Source organism: Heterodontus francisci, chromosome 35 (assembly GCF_036365525.1).
Source record: "Heterodontus francisci isolate sHetFra1 chromosome 35, sHetFra1.hap1, whole genome shotgun sequence".
In the NCBI taxonomy this organism is placed as follows: Eukaryota; Metazoa; Chordata; class Chondrichthyes; order Heterodontiformes; family Heterodontidae; genus Heterodontus; species Heterodontus francisci.
Genome location: NC_090405.1, coordinates 47,115,331 through 47,134,277, shown reverse-complemented (window position 1 = coordinate 47,134,277; position 18,947 = coordinate 47,115,331). Strand labels below are relative to the sequence as shown.

At 42.9% G+C, this 18,947-nt stretch overlaps 1 protein-coding gene across 5 annotated transcripts in view; it reads right to left on the bottom strand.

Moving 5' to 3' along the window:
- The window catches only part of csk (C-terminal Src kinase), a 157,084-nt gene that overhangs the window by 26,618 nt on the left and 111,519 nt on the right, over positions 1 to 18,947 (bottom strand). For all 5 annotated transcript variants that reach the window (XM_068015464.1, XM_068015465.1, XM_068015463.1 and 2 more), the window contains 2 exons: positions 16,200 to 16,312; positions 7,065 to 7,284 (listed from right to left, as the gene is read on the bottom strand). In XM_068015464.1, the coding sequence (XP_067871565.1) occupies positions 7,065 to 7,284; positions 16,200 to 16,312 (333 nt within the window). The remainder of the gene's footprint in view (positions 1 to 7,064; positions 7,285 to 16,199; positions 16,313 to 18,947) is intronic.

Here is an 18,947-nt window from a genome sequence, read left to right as displayed (position 1 = left end):
AAGGGTTTTAAAATCTCTCAACATGCAGTTTTCACAGAAGTTAAGATTGAAAGCGTAAAATAGAGTCAATTAAAATCATCTGCCTTTCCACAAGCCTGCCAATATAAACACTGCTAGATGTTAAAATTAATTTATTGCCAAAACCACTCATATGGCCATTGATTTGCAGTCAATAAGTTAGGTAAATGTCCCTGAATAATATTACTCAAGCCAGAACATCGCACCTTGGTGAGGTATAGGCATGGTCTTAGTACAGATATAGAAACATGGAAAATAGGAGAAAGCCATTCGGCCCTGCTCCGCCATTCATTATCATGGCTGATCATCCAACTCAGTAGCCTGTTCCAGCTTTTGCCCCATACCCTTCGATCCCTTTAGACCCAAGAGCTATATCTAACTCCTTCTTGAAAACATACAATGCTTTGGCCTCAACTGCTTTCTGTGGTAGAGAATTCCACAGGCTCACCACTCACTGGGTGAAGAAATTTCTCCTCATCTCAGTCCTGAAATGTTTACCCCATATTCTTAGACTCCCCCACCATCGGGAACATCCTTCCTGCATCTACCCTGTCAAGTCCTGTTAGAATTTTATAGGTTTCTATGAGATTCCCCCCTCACTCTTCTGAACTCCAGCGAATATAATCCTAACCAACTCAACCTCTCCTCATACGTCAGTCCCGCCATCACAGAAATCAGTCTGGTAAACCTTCGCTGCACTCCCTTTACAGCAAGAACATCCCTCCTCAGATAAGGAGACCAAAACTGCACACAATATTCCAGGTGTGGCCTCACCAAGGCCCTGTATAATTGCAGCAAGACATCCATGCTTCTGTACTCTAATCCTCTCGCTATGAAGGCCATGTGCCTTTTTTACCGCCTGTTGCGCCTGCATGCTTACCTTCAGCGACTGGTGTACAAGAACACCCAGGTCTCGCTGCATAGTCCCCTCTCAGTTTATAGCCGTTCAGATAATAATCTGCCTTCATGTTTTTGCTACCCAAGTGGATAACCTCAAATTTCTCCACATTATACTGCATCTGCCATGCATTAGCCCACTCACTCAACTTGTCCAAATCACCCTGAAGCCTCCCTGCATCCTCCTCACAACTCACCCGCTCACCCAGTTTTGTGTCACCTGCAAATTTGGAGATATTACATTTAGTTCCCTCATCAAAATCATTAATGTATATTATGAATACCTGGGGTCCCAGCACCGATACCTGTGGTACCCCACTAGTCACTGCCTGCCATTCGGAACAAGACCCATTTATTCGTACTCTTTGCTTCCTGTCCGCCAACCAATTTTCTATCCATCGCAATACACTACCCCCAATCCCATGTGCTTTAATTTTACATGCTAATCTCTTATGCGGGACTTTGTCAAAAGCTTTCTGAAAGTCCAAATAAACCACATCCACTGGCTCCCCCTCATCAAATCTACTAGTTACATCCTCGAAGAATTCTGGTAGATTTGTCAAGCATGATGTCCTTTTCGTAAATCCATGCTGACTCTGCCTGATTCTACCACTGTTCTCCAAGTGCTCTGCTATAAAATCTTTGATAATGGACTCTAGAATTTTCCCCACTACCGACGTCAGGCTGACTGGGCTATAATTCTCTGCTTTCTCTCTAACTCCCTTTTTAAATAGTGGGGTTACATTAGCGACCCTCCAATCTGTAGGAACAGTTCCAGAGTCTATAGAATCTTGGAAGATGAACACCAACATATCCACTATTTCTAGGACCACTTCCTTAAGTACTCTGGGATGCAGACCATCAGGCCCTGGGGATTTATCGGCCTTCAATCCCATCAATTTTCCCAACATCATTTCTTTACTAATACTGATTTCTTTCAGTTCCTCTTTCTCACTAAGCCTAGAGTTCCCCAACATTCCTGGTATGATATTTGTGTCCTCCTTTGTGAAGACAGAACCAAAGTATGCATTTAGTTGGTCAGTCATTTCTTTATTCCCCATAATAAACTCCCCTGTTTCTGACTGTACAATCTTTTTTCACCAATCTTTTTCTCTTCACATACCTATAGAAACTTTTTACAGTCAGATAAACCTTTTCAATTTTGTATTATAGGCTTTCAAAAGGCAGTACCCTAGAGATGCTCGCATGGTCACTCCAAAAAAGGCAGGTTAGCCTGATCCATCTTGAACCAAGATGTTAAGTGCAGGCTCGGAGCTGTACTGCAACTTGTATAATTCTCCAGCTAAAACAGGCAACTCCTGCATCAAAAACGATCTGGGAGGTGTGGGGAATAGCTCAGTTTCTATCGGCCTCTTCTTTTGTTTGGGAGAGGAAGATGATGCTGATTTCTTTCATAGATGATCTTATGACAATTCTGGGTATGAGGAAACAGAAGACAGCCTTAAAATAGACCTCCTCTTTCAGCAGAACAGGCCTTCAAGAGCTTAATTTCAAAGAGCCTGGCTCCTGTAAGAGAATCTCAGTTATCTTCATCCTACATAGATCAGTTAGGTTTTTTTATTTATTCCTTCTTGGGATGTGATTATCACTGGAAAAGCCAGGATTCATTGCACATCCCTAATCGCCCTCAACTAGGTGGTGCTGAGCTGACTTCATGAACCACTGCTGTCCATATGGTGAAGGTACACCCATAATGCTTTAAGGAGGCAGTTCCAGGATTTTGACGCAGCTAGTTTACTTGAATGCCATAGCACCGAAGGCAGGAGGGCCAGGAGTCATGGTTGGCCCCAACCCTGGCGTTGAAGTCCCCCAGCAGGAGCATACGTTCGGTATTAGGAATGCTACTAAAGATATTATGGAGTTCCTCGCAGAACTGGTCTTTAACTTCAGGTGGGGAGCAGAGTGTTGGAGCATAGATGCTGAGTGGGTATACTGGACCAGAGGCGGTGAGCAGTCGGATGGACAGTATGCGTTCCGAGCCATTTGAAGGCTCCATCATGCTGAACAAGAGGTTTCTGATGGCAAAGCACACTCCATGCTGTCTTGGTTCTTCAGGATCCCTACCCTGCCATCAGAAGGTGTAGTCTTGCTCTCTTAGAGATCCGCTCGCAGGGAGGCGTGTCTCCTGAAGTGCTGCAATGTCCACATTGAGTCTACTGAGCTTGTTGTTAATGATGGCTGTCTTCTGAGAGTCGTTGATTTGTGTAAGGTCTTCTGACAGGCCAGGACATAGTTCTGATGTTCCAACTTGCAAAACGAAGGGCTGGTACCTTCATTCCTTGTTTTGTCGTGCTGTTTGGTGCGGTGTTTACTTTACAGTCCACTTGTCGGGCAATGACCCTGAGCTCCAAGCACCTATTGAAGCAGGTGGACTGTGGCGGGACAGAACCTTTTTGACCGGGGGCTGCCCTGTTTGAGGCGGACAGTAGCTGCCCAGTGAGATGCGATGACGTCTCCCACTAACAAAGGCAACCCGTGGCGCCCAATCTCTCCGCCAACTGAGCTGGACTTATAACCCATAACTGCTGCCTTCCATGTTGTTTTGGTCACTGAGACGACTATGAAGCGACCTCTCCATGGCACATGCCTGGGCGGAATGTATGGTGGTTGTGAGTTGCCCAAGCATCAAAGCCCCCCTCTCGGCCTTTCTAGTGGGGTCCAAAGGAGTGCAGAGCATGACGTTTGGCACCCGTATGGCTGCAGGAACTGCCGGAAACATGCCAAAGGTGACACATGACCGCCTTGGGATTTGGCTCCGGATTTTCTGTTCGGGTTTACTCCCTTAGCCTTGGTCTCTCCCGAGATGCCCACAAGGCAGTGTTGGGGCTGACCATGACTCATGGCCCTCCTGCCTTGAGCACTACGGCATTGGAAGGATGAATGAGAATGGACAGAGACTGCTGGAGTTGTGTACCTATCACAACCTCTGCATCACCAACTCGTTCTTTCATACTAAACCCTGGCACCAGGTTTCATGGAGGCACCCAAGATCACGTTGTTGGCACCAGCTGGACCTCATCGTCACAAGGCGAGCCTCTATAAACAGTGTCCAAATTACACGCAGCTTCCACAGTGCGGACTATGACACCGACCACTCCCTGGTGTGCAAAGTTAGACTCAAACCAAAGAAGCTGCATCACTCCAAGCAGAAGGGCTGCCCGCGCATCAACACTAACAGAATTTCTCATCCACAGCTGTTACATAAGTTTCTAAATTCACTTGAAAAAGCCCTTCAAAACGCTCCTGCAGGGGATGCAGAGACCAAGTAGGCCCACATCAGAGACGCCAACTATGAGTTAACAATGACCACCTTTGGTAAACATGAGAAGCAGAATGCAGACTGGTTTCAACCTCACTTTGAAGAGCTGGAACCTGTCATAGCCACTAAGTGCATTGCACTGTTGAACTACAAGAAAGCCCCCAGCGAGTTAACATCCATAGCACTTAAAGTAGCCAGAAGCACTGCACAAAGAACAGCCAGGCGCTGTGCAAATGACTACAGGCAACACCTATGCAGTTGTATCCAGCCGGCCTCCGACACCAGAAACATCAGAGGAATGTATGATGGCATTGAGAGCGCTTTTGGGCCAACCAACAAGATGATCGCCCCCCTCAAGTCTAAATCTGGGGACACGATCACTGACCAACGCAAGCAAATAGACCGCTGGGTGGAGCACTACCTAGAACTGTACTCCAGGGAAAATGTTGTCACTGATACCGCCCTCAATGTAGCCCAGCCTCTGCCAGTCATGGATGAGCTGGACAAACAGCCAACAAAATTGGAACTTAGTGATGCCATTGATTCTCTAGCCAGTGGAAAAGCCCCTGGAAAGGATGGCATTACCCCTGAAATAATCAAGAATGCCAAGCCTGCTATACTCTCAGCACTCCATGAACTGCTTTGCCTTTGCTGGGATGAGGGAGCAGTACCACAGGACATGAGTGATGCTAATATCTCCACCCTCTATAAGAACAAGGGTAACCGCGGTGACTGCAACAACTACCGTGGAAACTCCCTGCTCAGCATAGCAGGGAAAGTCTTCGCTCGAGTCGTTTTAAACAGACTCCGGAAGCTGGCTGAGCGTGTCTACCCTGAGGCACAGTGCGGCTTTCGAGCAGAGGGATCCACCATTGACATGCTGTTCTCCCTTCGCCAGCTACAGGAAAAATGCCAAGAACAACAGATGCCCCTATGTTGCTTTCATAGATCTCACCAAAGCCTTTGACCTCATCAGCAGACGTGGTCTCTTCAGACTACTAGCAAAGATCGGATGCTCACCAAAGCTACTAAGTATCACCTCATTCCAAGACAATACGAAAGGCACAATTCAGCATAGCGGTGCCTCATCAGACCCCTTTCCTATCCTAAGTGGCGTGAAACAGAGCTGTGTTCTCGCACCTAAATGTTTGAGATCTTCTTCTCACTGCTGCTCTCACATGCGCTCAAGACTTCAGAAGAAGGAATTTTCCTCCACGTAAGTTCAGATGGCAGGTTGTTCAACCTTGCCCATCTTAGAGCGAAGACCAAAGTATGCAAGGTCCTCATCAGGGAACTAGGTCCTCATCAGGGAACTCCTCTTTGCTGACAATGCTGCATTAACATCCCACACTGAAGAGTGTCTGCAGAGACTCACCAACAGGATTGCAGCTGCCTGCAACGAATTTGGCCTAAGCATCATCCTCAAGAAAACGAACATCATGGGACAGGACATCAGAAATGCTCCATCCATCAATATAGGCGACCACGCTCTGGAAGTGGTTCAAGAGTTCACCTACCTAGGCTCAACTATCACCAGTAACCAGTCTCTCGAAGCAGAAGTCAACAAGCGCATAGGAAAGGCGTCTGCTGCTATGTCCAGACTGGCCAAGAGGGCATGGGAAAATGCCGCACTGACACAGAACACAAAAGTCTGAGTCGATCAATCCTGCATCCTCAGTACCTTGCACTACGGCAGCGAGGTCTGGATCACGTATGTCAGCCAAGAGCGACGTCACAACTCATTCCATCTTCGCTGCCTCCGGAGAATCCTTGACATCAGGTGGCAGGACCGTATCTCCAACGCAGAAGTCCTCGAGGCAGCCGACACCCCCAGCATATACACCCTACTGAGTCAGCAGCACTTGAGATGGCTTGGCCATGTGAGCCGCATGGAAGATGGCAGGATCCCCAAGGACGCATTGTACAGCGAGCTTGTCACTGGTATAAAGACCCACCGGCCGTCCATGTCTCCGCTTTAAAGACATCTGCAAACGCGACATGAAGTCCTGTGACACTGACCACAAGTCGTGGGAGTCAGTTGCCAGTGATCGCCAGAGCTGGCAGACAGCCATAAAGGCGGGGCTAAAGAGTGGCGAGTCTAAGAAACTTAGCAGTTGGCAGGAAAAAAGACAGAAGCACAAGGGGAGAGCCAACAGTGTAACAGCCCCGACAACCAATTTTATCTGCAGCGCCTGTGGAAGAGTCTATCACTCTAGAATTGGCCTTTATAGCCACTCCAGGCGCTACTTCAGAAACCACTGACCACCTCTAGGCGCTTACCCATTGTCTCTCGAGACAAGGAGGCCAAGGAAGTAGTTTACTTGAATAGAATGAACCAACTGGGGCTTCACACAAACAAAATTAACAGACACTAAATTTAAAAAATGCCACACTTGCCATTTCAAATCCATGCAGCTGGAAAAACTTTCTACTTTAGATACATATACAAACATCTTTAGATAATGTTTCGACTCAAAGCACATTCAAATCTGTAAGTAGTCAATTCTCGGCAGATTGGAAGCAAATTGGTTAAGAATAGAGAATTTGCTAGGCCAACAACCTGTAACACAGCGGGTCCAAAACTACTTGTTTACGTTCAGAACAGATTTCAATACTTGAACACAATTTTCCTAACTATTTTGATTACATGCTAGAAAAACCCTCTGCATTACCTCTGCTCTTATAATTCTAGTTCATCATACTCAAGTTTTGATTATATATTCATTCTGACAGTGGATACTACAGGCATATTTCAATACTCAAATACTGGATTGATGCTAAAATTATGTCATTTTAAAGCAGACTGGGCCTGCAAAGCATGGAGCTTAAAATAAACTAAACACAAAAATTTGTTAAAAATCAACCTAACCTCTACCAATTGCATCAAGTTGTCAAAGTAGGCTTCCTCGTCGATGCTGAGTTTGCTGGAGGAGTAAATGATTCTGTAATGTTCCACCTTCCCGCTACAGCTCACACACAGTGTGTAGTCCCCAGGGTAGTTGGTACTTTCTCGTACCAAATATAATCCATCTTCAGGAGGAATCAGTAGCCGCTCTGCTTGCTCACGAGTGATTTTTCCATGAAACCAGCTGCAACAGATAAGTAACGTAAATGGAAAGGCAATATTAGAATAGGGCAGAGATTTGTAACCAAATATTCTCCATAACATACTATTTGGGATGAAAACAGCATCATCCTTGCATGATTTTATCTTCGAGAGCTGAACGCAGTCACCAAGTTATTTCTGTTCATTGCAGCCTTTCAAATAACCCCTTTTCTTTTGCTCACTCCACACCATCCCTGCGTGTGACTTGTTACAACACTTCAATGCACAATATTTAAGGTGGCTCCTTAAATCTGGAAGTGGACAATCCATAACTATTCTATTTATTTTTCCTTACACAAGGTAGTTACCAATTTATAAATTTCTGTAATTTAAATAGATTTGATTTTGTTAGGCTCATTTGCTGTTGTCCTGTTTTTGCAAGCAGTAAAAATACGGGATGACTGAATTTTTTTTTTTTTTAGGAAACAAGTAACCTTTGCTATAGTTTTTCAGTATGTTTCAAGACAGTCAAGCCACAAAAATGCATAACATAATATTCTATGTAATATATAGATTTACCAAAGAATGCGCTTCTTTTCGAATTAAATTTTTAAAAATGAATTGGACTAAGGAGCTGAGCCCAAATGCAGAAAGAGTAAGCAGGGGCCTAAGCACTGCAGAGAGGCTGGTCATTTCTCTGCAACATCCTAGTAAGTCACAGAATTCTTAGTAATTATTTTCATTGCTATCACTTAGTTAAGTACCTTGGACATTCCGTTATGTTAAGTGCACTATATAAATGCAAGTTGTCCCAGAGCAACACATTGTTTCAAAACTCTGACTATGAATATAGCAAGTTTGATTATAAATTTCTCTACTATAAAAAAATTCAAGAACTTCTAAAGTACAAAATATGCCTTTAATGCTTTCTCCGCTTTCCCCATTCGCCCCAAGCAAATACCCTACTTTCCTTCCATGTCATCCTGCTGACTGACATTGGAAATCATTACCTCGCAGATAGTTTCCCTCACTTTCAAAATCACCATCATTCCTCTCCTTTAAAATACCTTCAACTCGTCAATCATTACAAACTACCACCCCATCTCCCATTCCTCTCCAAAGCCCTTGAACAGGTTGGAACCTCCCAAATTGGTGCCCAGGTTTCCCACAACTCCCTGTTTCAATCCTTCCACAACAGCAAAACAGACCTAACCAATAAAGAGGCATCCTTTCTGATGACTGGCTGTGCTACTATTTCCTTCCTCAACCTCTGTGCAGTCGTTGACATGATTGACCATCAATCCTCCTCTATTTCCTCTCCTCCATTGTTCAGCTCAGGTGAGACTACCCTCTCTTTGTTACACTTTTTCCTAGCGAATTGGAGCAAGAGCATTGGTTCCTCTCACCACCTCTGCATCATTACTTTTGAAGTCCAAAGATTCAGTCTTGGTCCCCTACTTCATCCGCATGCTGCCCCTCAGCATCATCTGCACAGCTTCCATATATACACACACAATACCCAGATCTACCATCTAGTACCTTTCGTGATACCTCCACTAATTGCGCTGTCAGTCCTCTTTCCCAACAGAGGACTGGAGAAATGCAAATATTACACCATTCTTCAAAAAAGGGTGGAAGAATAAAACCAGCAACTATATGCCAGTTTAACCTCAATGGCAGGGGGTAAAGCTTTTAGACACGATAATGCAGGACAAAATTAACAGTCACTTGGACAAGGGTGGATTAATTAAGGATAATCAATGTTAAAGCCAAATTGAGTTTAATGAACTTGGTTGAGTTTCTGATAAGGCAACAGAGGGTTGATGAGACATTGCGGTCGATGCGGTCTACATGGAGTTCCGAAAGGAGTTTGATAAAGTGCCACATAATAGGCTCATCAGCAAAGTCAAAGCCTATGGAATAAGAGGGCCTGTGACAGCATGGATACAAAGATGGATGAGTGACAAGAAACAGAGTAGTGGTGAATGGTTGTAAGGTATACAGTGAGGTTTCCTACTAGGACCCCTACGTTTGATATTATATTGGTGACCTAGACTTGTACATACAGGACACAATTGAAAAATTTATGGATGACGCAAAATTTGAATGTATTATGAACTGTGAAGGATAGCGATAGATTTCAAGAGGACAGACAGACTGGTGGAATGGGCTGACATGCGGCAGATGAAATGTTATGCAGAGAAGTGTAAGGTGATACATTTTGGTAGGAAGAATGAGAAGAGGCAATATAATCTAAAGGGCACAATTCTAAAAGGGAGTGCAATAACTGATCTGGGGGTATATGTGTACAAATCATTGAAAATGGCACAGCAGGTTGAGAAAGTGGTTAAAAAAGCAAATGGGATCCTGGGCTTTATAGAGGCATAGAGCACCAAAAGCAAGGAAGTTATGATGAACCTTTATAAAACATATTCAGCCTCAACTAGAGTATTGCATCCAATTCTGGGCACTGCATTTTAGGAAAAATGTGAACGTTTTAGAGAGGGTGCAGAAAAGGTTCAACAAGAATGGTTCCAGGGTTTAGACACTTCAGTTCTGTAGATAGATTGGAGAAGCTGGGGTTGTCCTCCTTAGAGAAGATTGAGAGATTTAATAGTAGTGTTAAAATCAAAACTGTTGCCATTGGCAGAAGGGTCGACCAGAGGACACTGATTTAAGGTGATTGGCAAAAGAAACATGAGGAAAACTTTTTTTTTTTGAACACAGCGAGTGGTTAGGATCTGGAATGCACTGCCTGAGTGTGTGGTGGAGGCAGATTCAATTGTGACTTTCAAAAGGGAATTGGATAAGCACCTGAAGAGAAATAATTTGCTGAGCTACGGGGAAAGGGCATAGGAATGGGACTAGCAGAGTTGCTCCTGCAGAGAGCAGGCATGGACATGATGGGGCTGAATGGTTACACAGAAGGAAACCTATGATTCGATCCAGTCTTGGATGAGTCTCAATTTCCTCCAGTTAAATATTGGGAAGACAAAAGCCAACATTTTCAGCCAAACCTCATAACCTAGCCACCAGTTCTACATTACTCTCCGAACATACGAATTAGTAGCAGGAGTAGGCCACTGGGCCCCGAGCCTGCTCCGGAATTCAATAAGTTCATGCCTGAATTGATCACTACACATTCCCGCCTACCCCCGATAACCTTCCACCCCCTTGCTTAACAAGAATCTATCTACCTCTGCCTTAAAAATATTCAAAGACTCTGCTTCCACTGCCTTTTGAGGAAGAGAATTCCCAACAGTCACGACCCTCAGAGAAACAATTTCTCATCTCTGTCTTAAATGGGTGACACCTTATTATTAAACAGTGACCCCTAGTTCTAGATTCTCCCACCAGGGGAAACATCCTTTCCACAACCACCCTGTCAAGACCCCTCAGGATCTTATATGTTTCAATCAAGTCGCCTCTTACTCTTCTAAATTCCAGCAGATACAAGCCAGGCCTGTCCAACTTTTCCGTATAAGCCAGTCTGCCCATTCCAGGTATTAGTCTAGTAAACCTTCTCAGGCTGAACCAAGCTGTTAAACACCTCAGTGCCCCAAGTGACCCCATATTCTTTCCATCACAACGATCACCTAATTCCAACTCCATACCATCAACCACCTCCACTCACACCTCAGCTACTGAAATCTCTCTCACCTCTAGACTTGACTACCTCAATATTCTTCTGGCCAGCCAAGGGATGCAAGTTTACAAACTTCATAGCAACTAGAGCATCCAGCATTAACAGAAATATCAGGAGACGACAGATACTTTGCATTGTAAGGACAGATAAATATTTAAAAGGGAAGTATTCCTTTGCAAATGAGCCTCCAGGGACTGAAATTGCTATTAGCAGTTTGGAACCCACACACAAAATATAGCAGCTGTTAGAACAATATGAATGTCAGTTTCCTACATATTTATTTGACACATTGAATTCTTCAGGGGTAGGAGGCAGGGAAAATAATTCCTTGAATTAGCAACCAAGCTAGGAACTGAAGTTCAGTCACTGCAGCAATTTGCAATAGAAGGATAACGAGAAGCATAATATAATTACTCCCTATTATGCACACATACCAAATGCAAATGCCTTTTGCGCAGCCAGTTCGGATCATGCTGTTTTCAACTTGTGTTTTTAGCGGACTCAGGAAGTAATGTAGCTTTAAATTTAGGCTTGCTCCTTTATTAAAAAGAATCCATAAAGAAATTCCCTTTAAGGACAGTCACAGTTTAGTAAGCACTGCACCTAAAATGGTAACAGAGATGGGATTTGCATTTTTGAAGCAACGCATTCTGAAATCTTTATTGCCATTCAGCCAATTCACTATCTCCATATGAAGATAAACTCATGCTTTTGTATCACATTGCTCACAAATCGTTCATTAGAATGAGAGCGCCGATGGAAAGTCTTCTGGATACTGTATCACATTAAATAAAGAGCACATGGATCTGGGATTTTATCCATTCAACTCTGGCACACAAGCTGCACCAAGATAGCATGATTTCCCCTTCAGTCTGTGCTTGGCAAATGCCAGAAAAATCAATTGCAACATCCTACTCAGAGCAGCTATTACAACAGAATGTATCTGGCCCTGCAGCCTAGTAATTAGCTTTATAGTATATTTATCAGCTTAATGGCACAAGTCTGTCTCTTAAAAGCTAGCTGGATGAAAACAATAGTGTGCCTTCCCAAAAATCAATTCTGGCTGCCCTTCTGACAAGGGGAGAACAACAGATGGACTGCCTGGGTCACACTATCAATACACAACTGTACCACTCAATTACTTTTTCCAAGATAGGTCTCAAACCTTCTTTCCCCATCAAATTTCTTCCTCGGCCTGGCTTGGGAGTGAACCACTCTCACTCATCCCCAAAACACGAATGGCCATTTAGAGGTGAATCTAAACCAAAATCTCCAAGCACTCTAACAGTGGATACATCATGCAATGTCAAGTTTCTGTCATTCTAAGATAGGCTCTACAGAATAACTAATTAATAAAAATAAGCCCAAGATTCATGCACTAAAAAACTGTTGTAATGGCTGTTTATTGTTCTACACACTCGGTTTGTTGCACTTGTTTCCAGTAGACTTAATCAGCCGCTAACTGAGAACTGCAACTGCTACATGTGCGAATGATGGGAACAGTAGAGCCAGCCAAACAGTAGAGCCAGCCAAACATTCATAGGTAGGAAAAGCTACAGCTGTCTGCGGCACAGTGGCGCAGTGGTTAGCACTGCAGCCTCACAACTCCAGGGACCCGGGTTCGATTCCGGGTACTGCCTGTGTGGAGTTTGCAAGTTCTCCCTGTGTCTGCGTGGGTTTTCTCCGGGTGCTCCGGTTTCCTCCCACAAGCCAAAAGACTTGCAGGTTGGTAGGTAAATTGGCCATTATAAATTGTCACTAGTATAGGTAGGTGGTAGGGAAATATAGGAATAGGTGGGGATGTTTGTTGGGAATGTAGGATTAGTATAAAAAATGGGTGGTTGATGTTCAGCAGACTCGGTGGGCCGAAGGGCCTGTTTCAGTGCTGTATCTCTAATCTAAAACAAACACAAAGCTGAAGGCAAACAAGGTCATCTGCCTTGAGAGAGATTGCATCACTCTCTCCACCAAGCAAATTATCTTCATCTTTGGTGCTGTTACACTATCCCTTCTGCATCAATGCCAGGTTATTTCATACGCAAGAACTGCCAACATAAAATGGGAGCGTAGAACAGCAGACACCCAATCCGCTCCTACCAAGTTCTGTTTCAGGAGCTTTGTTGATCAGAGTGCAGTCAGCATCATAAGTGGATCTCAACTACATCTTTCACTATAAAAGTATTAATCAGAGACCAATATGAAAGGAGAGAGAAGACAAAAGAAATGGGGAGGAAAGAAACAAGAGAAAAAGGGAGAAAGACAGGTAAAGAGAAGGAAAGTAAAACTGTAACAAAAAAGAGAGAAAAAGACGAGAATTTGCATATGCATAGAGCCAACAGCCACAGAATTACTTCTGAAATGTAGTCACTCGTGTAGGCAAACAACAGCTAATTTACACACAGGTACCCACAAACACCAATGAGATAAATAACTGGTCAATCTGTTTTAGTGGATGTTGGTTGAAGGTGAATGCTGGCCAGGATATCGGCTGCTCTTCCAACGGTGCCATGGGATCTTGCGTTCACCTGAACAGGCAGACAGAATTGCATGTGCTCCCTTGGCTTGTCAGGCAGAAGTGGGGTTTTTTGAGAGAACAGAATCTATCCAGGACTTTCTCCCCAACACTGCCACCCCCACAGCCCACAAAACACTTTTCAGTGACTCGAATATTTTGTCAAAAGACGTACTTACTTCTGTGATGGTTATAGTGCATGGAAAACATGCATGCCTTCAGTCTTTATATTTCAGTAAGGGGGTGGTTGGGGAAGAAAAACTGAATTATGGAAATGATCATCCATTCTTCAGAGTTGAGACAGTTTTGACTAAGCATTATTCTTTAGATCCCTATACATCGGATGGGAAGGTTGTGCTGACCGTACTTTGAGTAAACAATTCAGTTCCACAATAATCCACTCGACTGAATATTTAATGGCAATTTACCCACACTTTCCCCCCAAATAATATTCTTTAAAATGAGCTTGCAAGAATTAAACATTTTTGGTCTTGAAGAGCAGTTAGTTGATCATTCCTGTGTGCTCAAGCACTCACTTTATACTGGATGAGAACTAACCGAAGAAATTCATGGTCTAATCTGAGAGGGGCGCGTGGGTTTAAACGCACAGCCAATGAGCTGAATTCAGCCCATGGAATAGCTTTATCGGGTCTGTACTGTACTCAGGTATTGACAAGTATCCCACAATGGTACATGGAAACAGTACCTGTGAGATTCAACAGCCCAGGAAAATTGCGCCTTTTAAATTTTGCTCCGCGTTACCCCACTGCTCTATGACATCACTGACCCGGCTGGCACTAAGGCAGCACACACTTTGGGATGACTGGAAATGGAAACAATGGTGGAGGAGAGTGAGACAACGGAGTCGGGGTCAGCTGCAAGAGGGTGAACGCAGATTAGGGATCTGGAGGCCTCAGGAGTTTGAGACTCTGGGCAGGGAGAATGTAGGGGCTGGAGGTCAGGCAAAGGGCTCAAGGAGATGACGTAGACTGGGGAATAGGGGCAACAGGGCTGGGGAATCTGGTGAGATGGGCATGGAGCCCAACACTGCATGAAAGTCCGGGTGCATCGGCAACATGGTGCATGGGAGGGGTGCCAAAAAAAGCAGCCAATGAAGGGGCAAGAGAAACCTAGGAACTTTAGAGAGATTTACTGTAGTTCAGAAAAGAAAATCAGTGATATTGTTAGAAATACAAAATTGTGACTTCATGGGTGTGGTGTAGGGTCCACCAAAGGGGAAAGATGGAATGGAGGGGGAGACTGCCTCAGTGACTGGGATTTTAAATGACAGAAATCCATAAATCTTGAAGGGACAAATGAGTCCATGCTGAAATCCATGGACTCCTACTTTGCTGCTAAATTATCAGACTACTTAACCGACATCCGGTACTGGATGAGCAGAAATTTCCTCCAATTAAATATTGTTTTCAGTCCCCGCTCCAAACTCCATTCCCTCTCCCTGGCAACAGTTTGCGATTAAGTCAGTCTGATCGCAACCTTGGTGTCACATTTGAATGAGATGAGCTTCCAAACACATATTCGAGCCATTCCTAAGACCTCCTCTTTCCAGCTATATAACATCACCTGACTTCACCAGTCTCAGCTTCTTTGCTGCTGAAACCCTCATTCATGCCTTAGTTACCTCTAGACTTGACTATTCCAATGCACTTCTGGCTGGTTGCCAAATCTACCCTCCATAAATTTGAGGTCATCAAAAACTCTGCTGCCCATGTCTGAACTTGCACCAAGTCCCATTCAGCTATCAACCCTTGTGATCACTGATCTACATTAGGTCCTGGGCTAACAACATCTTGATTTTAGAACTCGCATCCTCGATTCCAAATCCCTCCATGGCCTCGCCCCCTCCCTATCTCTCTAATCTCTTTCAGCCCCACAACTCCCCTAAATATCTTACACTCATCTAATTCTGGTCTTGAGCATTTCCTATTTTAATCACGCCACCATTGGTGACCATGCCTTCAGTTTCCTATGTTCTAAGCTCTGGAAATCCCTCCCTACACCTCTCTGTCTCCCGACCTCGCTTTCTTCCTTTAAAAACTTACCTCTTTGACCAAACTTTTGGCCATCTGACCCAATATCTCCTTTTGTAACTCTGTCATACTTTATTTTATAATGCTCCCATGAAGCACCTTGGGATGTTTTATTACATTAAAGGTGCTATGTAAATATAAGTTATCATACTTTTATTTCCACCGCTTACTTCGCTGATGGTGATAAATCTAACAATTCAATGTTTCAATTTAAAAAGGTATTTTGCCTCAGTGGAAAACATGCTAACAATTCACTTGAGAAAAACAAATGCAACCACCTTTGTTACACTGAGTTTTGCAGAGTCTTCTCTTCTTTATTTAAAGAGGATAAATACAGTGATGGTTAAGTCACTGGAGCAAATTAGATGAAGAATGCTGCAACCAGAAATTGGTTTATATTGTGTCTGTTTTACACCCAGTCGAAATCCATACCAATTTGTACCGAAGTGTATCCAAATACCGTTTTACTTTTTCATATGGCCGGTGCCAGTCCCACCATATGAATTGAGGTTGACAGCTCTAGTCTAATCAACTGAAGGATCCAAGTACACTGAATCAGGCCACAGAATGCACCTGAATTATTATTGTACATTTAAAGATTTCCAGTAAGCATTGGAGAGAATTCTCCCCTTGCTTCTTTGTCCCAAATTTGGGAGGGGAAAAACAGTAAAAACAATGGTGTCTGTTTCATATCAAGAGCATTTTTGTATCCTATGATCAGTGATTAAAGTGTCAAAGCATTTACTTACGGCATAAGGCTAAGCTTTGCACCAGATTTGACTCCTTCTCTCTTCTGAACATAATTTGCAGGGATGATACCTTCTTTACCAACTTTGCTCTTCGCTTTGTACCAGTTTGGATCCTAAAAATGACAAAGCGGAATAAGAGAAAACAAACTGGAGGCGCTCGTGACAGTACAAGTACACGATACAACACATGCAGATTGGAGAGTTTCACCAAGAAATCTGTTCAAATTCTCTTCACATACGGACACTATGAGTAACTAAAATTATACTCTGACGGGGACACAAAAGTGCACAAGGTCTCAAGATCTTGCTCACTTCTTTTCCAAATACATTACTCTAACTCAAGACCCCACACAAATTACATTGAAAAATAGAATCAGTACCGGACTTTTAAAGATATCCACTCCCTTTTCCGATTTTATCTTCATTTATAAATATTAGCCGTCTACATTTCCACCAAACAATGCAAACAAGTTATACAGTTCAACTAGGTTTAGGATGCAGTGGCCCGTGTTCAAACTGACATCCCCCGCTTTCAAAAATGTTCTTCCAATTAAAATACTAAGCTGGTAGTACCTTTAATTGGTTTGAGTTCCAGGAACTTGTTACACAAGCTTCCAAATCTGAAGGCACCATAGGTTTAAACTGAAGGATGTCTGTAATTTCTTGTCCACTTGCTGCATTTATCATCAATATCAAACCCTCTCACATCAAGTTCCACACTAGTGGACACTTTTATTCAATGTCCCTTAACAAATGTCTCAGAAAAAGAAACCCTATTGCACCAGCATGATATCTCATTTCTTGCTTTAGTTATCGTTTGAGCGAGACCGCTAATTAATGCTGAATTATGCTGCAGATTCAAGCCTATTCAGTAAATAATAGAGACGACACACATGGCTTTCATTTAGAATTTTGCAACTTGAACAGTGGAGGTTTTCACCCCATCAGTTTAAACACTTTTGCGTGAAGATTTGCTAACCCAGTGTCATCTAGTTCCCAAAGCACTGGGTCATCAATATTCTGACCAGTAGGTGACAAGATCAAAGACCTCAGAAAACACAGAGGTACAGAAGCACTGGGGATGGAAGTAACTTAGTGGCCTGAACTAATGATCTGGAGGCATGAGTTCAGATGCCACCTTGGCAGCCAGGGAATTTAAATTCAATTAATTAAACCTGGAATACAAAGTTAGCATCAGTAATGGTGACCACAAAACCACACAATCGTCAAATAAGCCCATCTGGCTCTTAGCTGCTCTCCTAAATGGCTTAGAAAGCCACACAGTTGCATTCAAGACGGCAGCTCACCACCACGTTCTCAAGGGCAATTAGGGATGGTCAATAAATGCTGACCTTGCCAGAGACACCCACATCCCAATAATGATTTTTAAAAAATCATCTTCAATGATTCTTTATAGAGCAAAGACTATAGTAGCTTTGTTATGCAGGAAATACTAAAGCTTCAATTTATCACTTTTATGTAACTTTAAAGTACAGTAAATTAAAGATTCTGAATTAAAGTTTATCCGTCAAAACACATCTTTAGCTGGGTTCAAACACTTTTTCATATATGTTAATGGACTGTCCAGATATTAATGCATGCAGGTTTGTAGACAGAGAAGTAGATGAACTTTATCCACCACAGTTCAAACCTCCAGTTGTTCCTCATTTAAAAGCATTTAAATATTTGGGAACTGGACAAGATGCAACTTCGAATATTGTTAGAATTGAAAGCAGATAAAGCACAAAACAGGCAAGAGACCACTGTTCACACTTTATCTATTTAAGCTTTAGATTGATAATCCCTCAATTGATTGACCACAAGAGCCCTCCACTTTGGAAGGTGAAGCCCATTGTTGGGAGTCCCAGAAAACTCTACATAGGTTTTATTGCATCATTTTTCTGCCTCACATTGCTTATCCTAAGAGGCAACCAAAGATAAGCTCTGCACCGCATATAGCTTCATTAGAAGCTGACTTAAAAGATTACAGAAAGTTCAAGCTCAAATTATTTTTGGAGTAGCTGAAGCACTGTTTTGGTCAAGATGATCATTTCTGGTTATATGGTGTGGATTTATTTTATTGTAAATAAATTTGCAAGGGCCTGATAATATTTAACTACATTTCATGGTGGATAAAATGTGATGCATGACCTATATGGTCTTCAATGCTAAATCCAGTGGTAGAAGAGTGACAATATCCCATCCAGCATATTCATCAGGTTAGCTTCAGTTCAGAACAGACACAAGAATGCTTATGAAAATTACAATTTTGCTGTGAATACAAAATAAAAGTGTTGGGAGAAAGTGCAAAAATAACTACCTAAAAACTGCAATGCAGTTAGATTCAATGCAAAACACACAAGCTCTAACAGTTGAATGCAATTTTCCAGTGCGAACGGATCAATGCACAAAAACTGCTTATTTTATCTCGTGCATTTTACTTCATCAGAATGATATGAAAATCTGTGTCTAAATTACCACCTATAGTTTATTCAAATCTAATACAGTTGGTTTCATATTGGTGATACCAAAGTGCCAAGTATCCCTAGCATTCAGTTGCAATTAAATTTTTATTCCCAGGTCTTATAACTCAACACACATGCAAAGTGTTTTGAACAGAAGCATTTAACTGTGTTACATGTATTTTGCAAACTGGATATATTCAAGGCCAGCCTGATGTGATCTTGCATTTATAAAATGCTGGTTCTGCTACTCATTTCAAGCTCCTTCTGTAAGCCCCATCTGCAA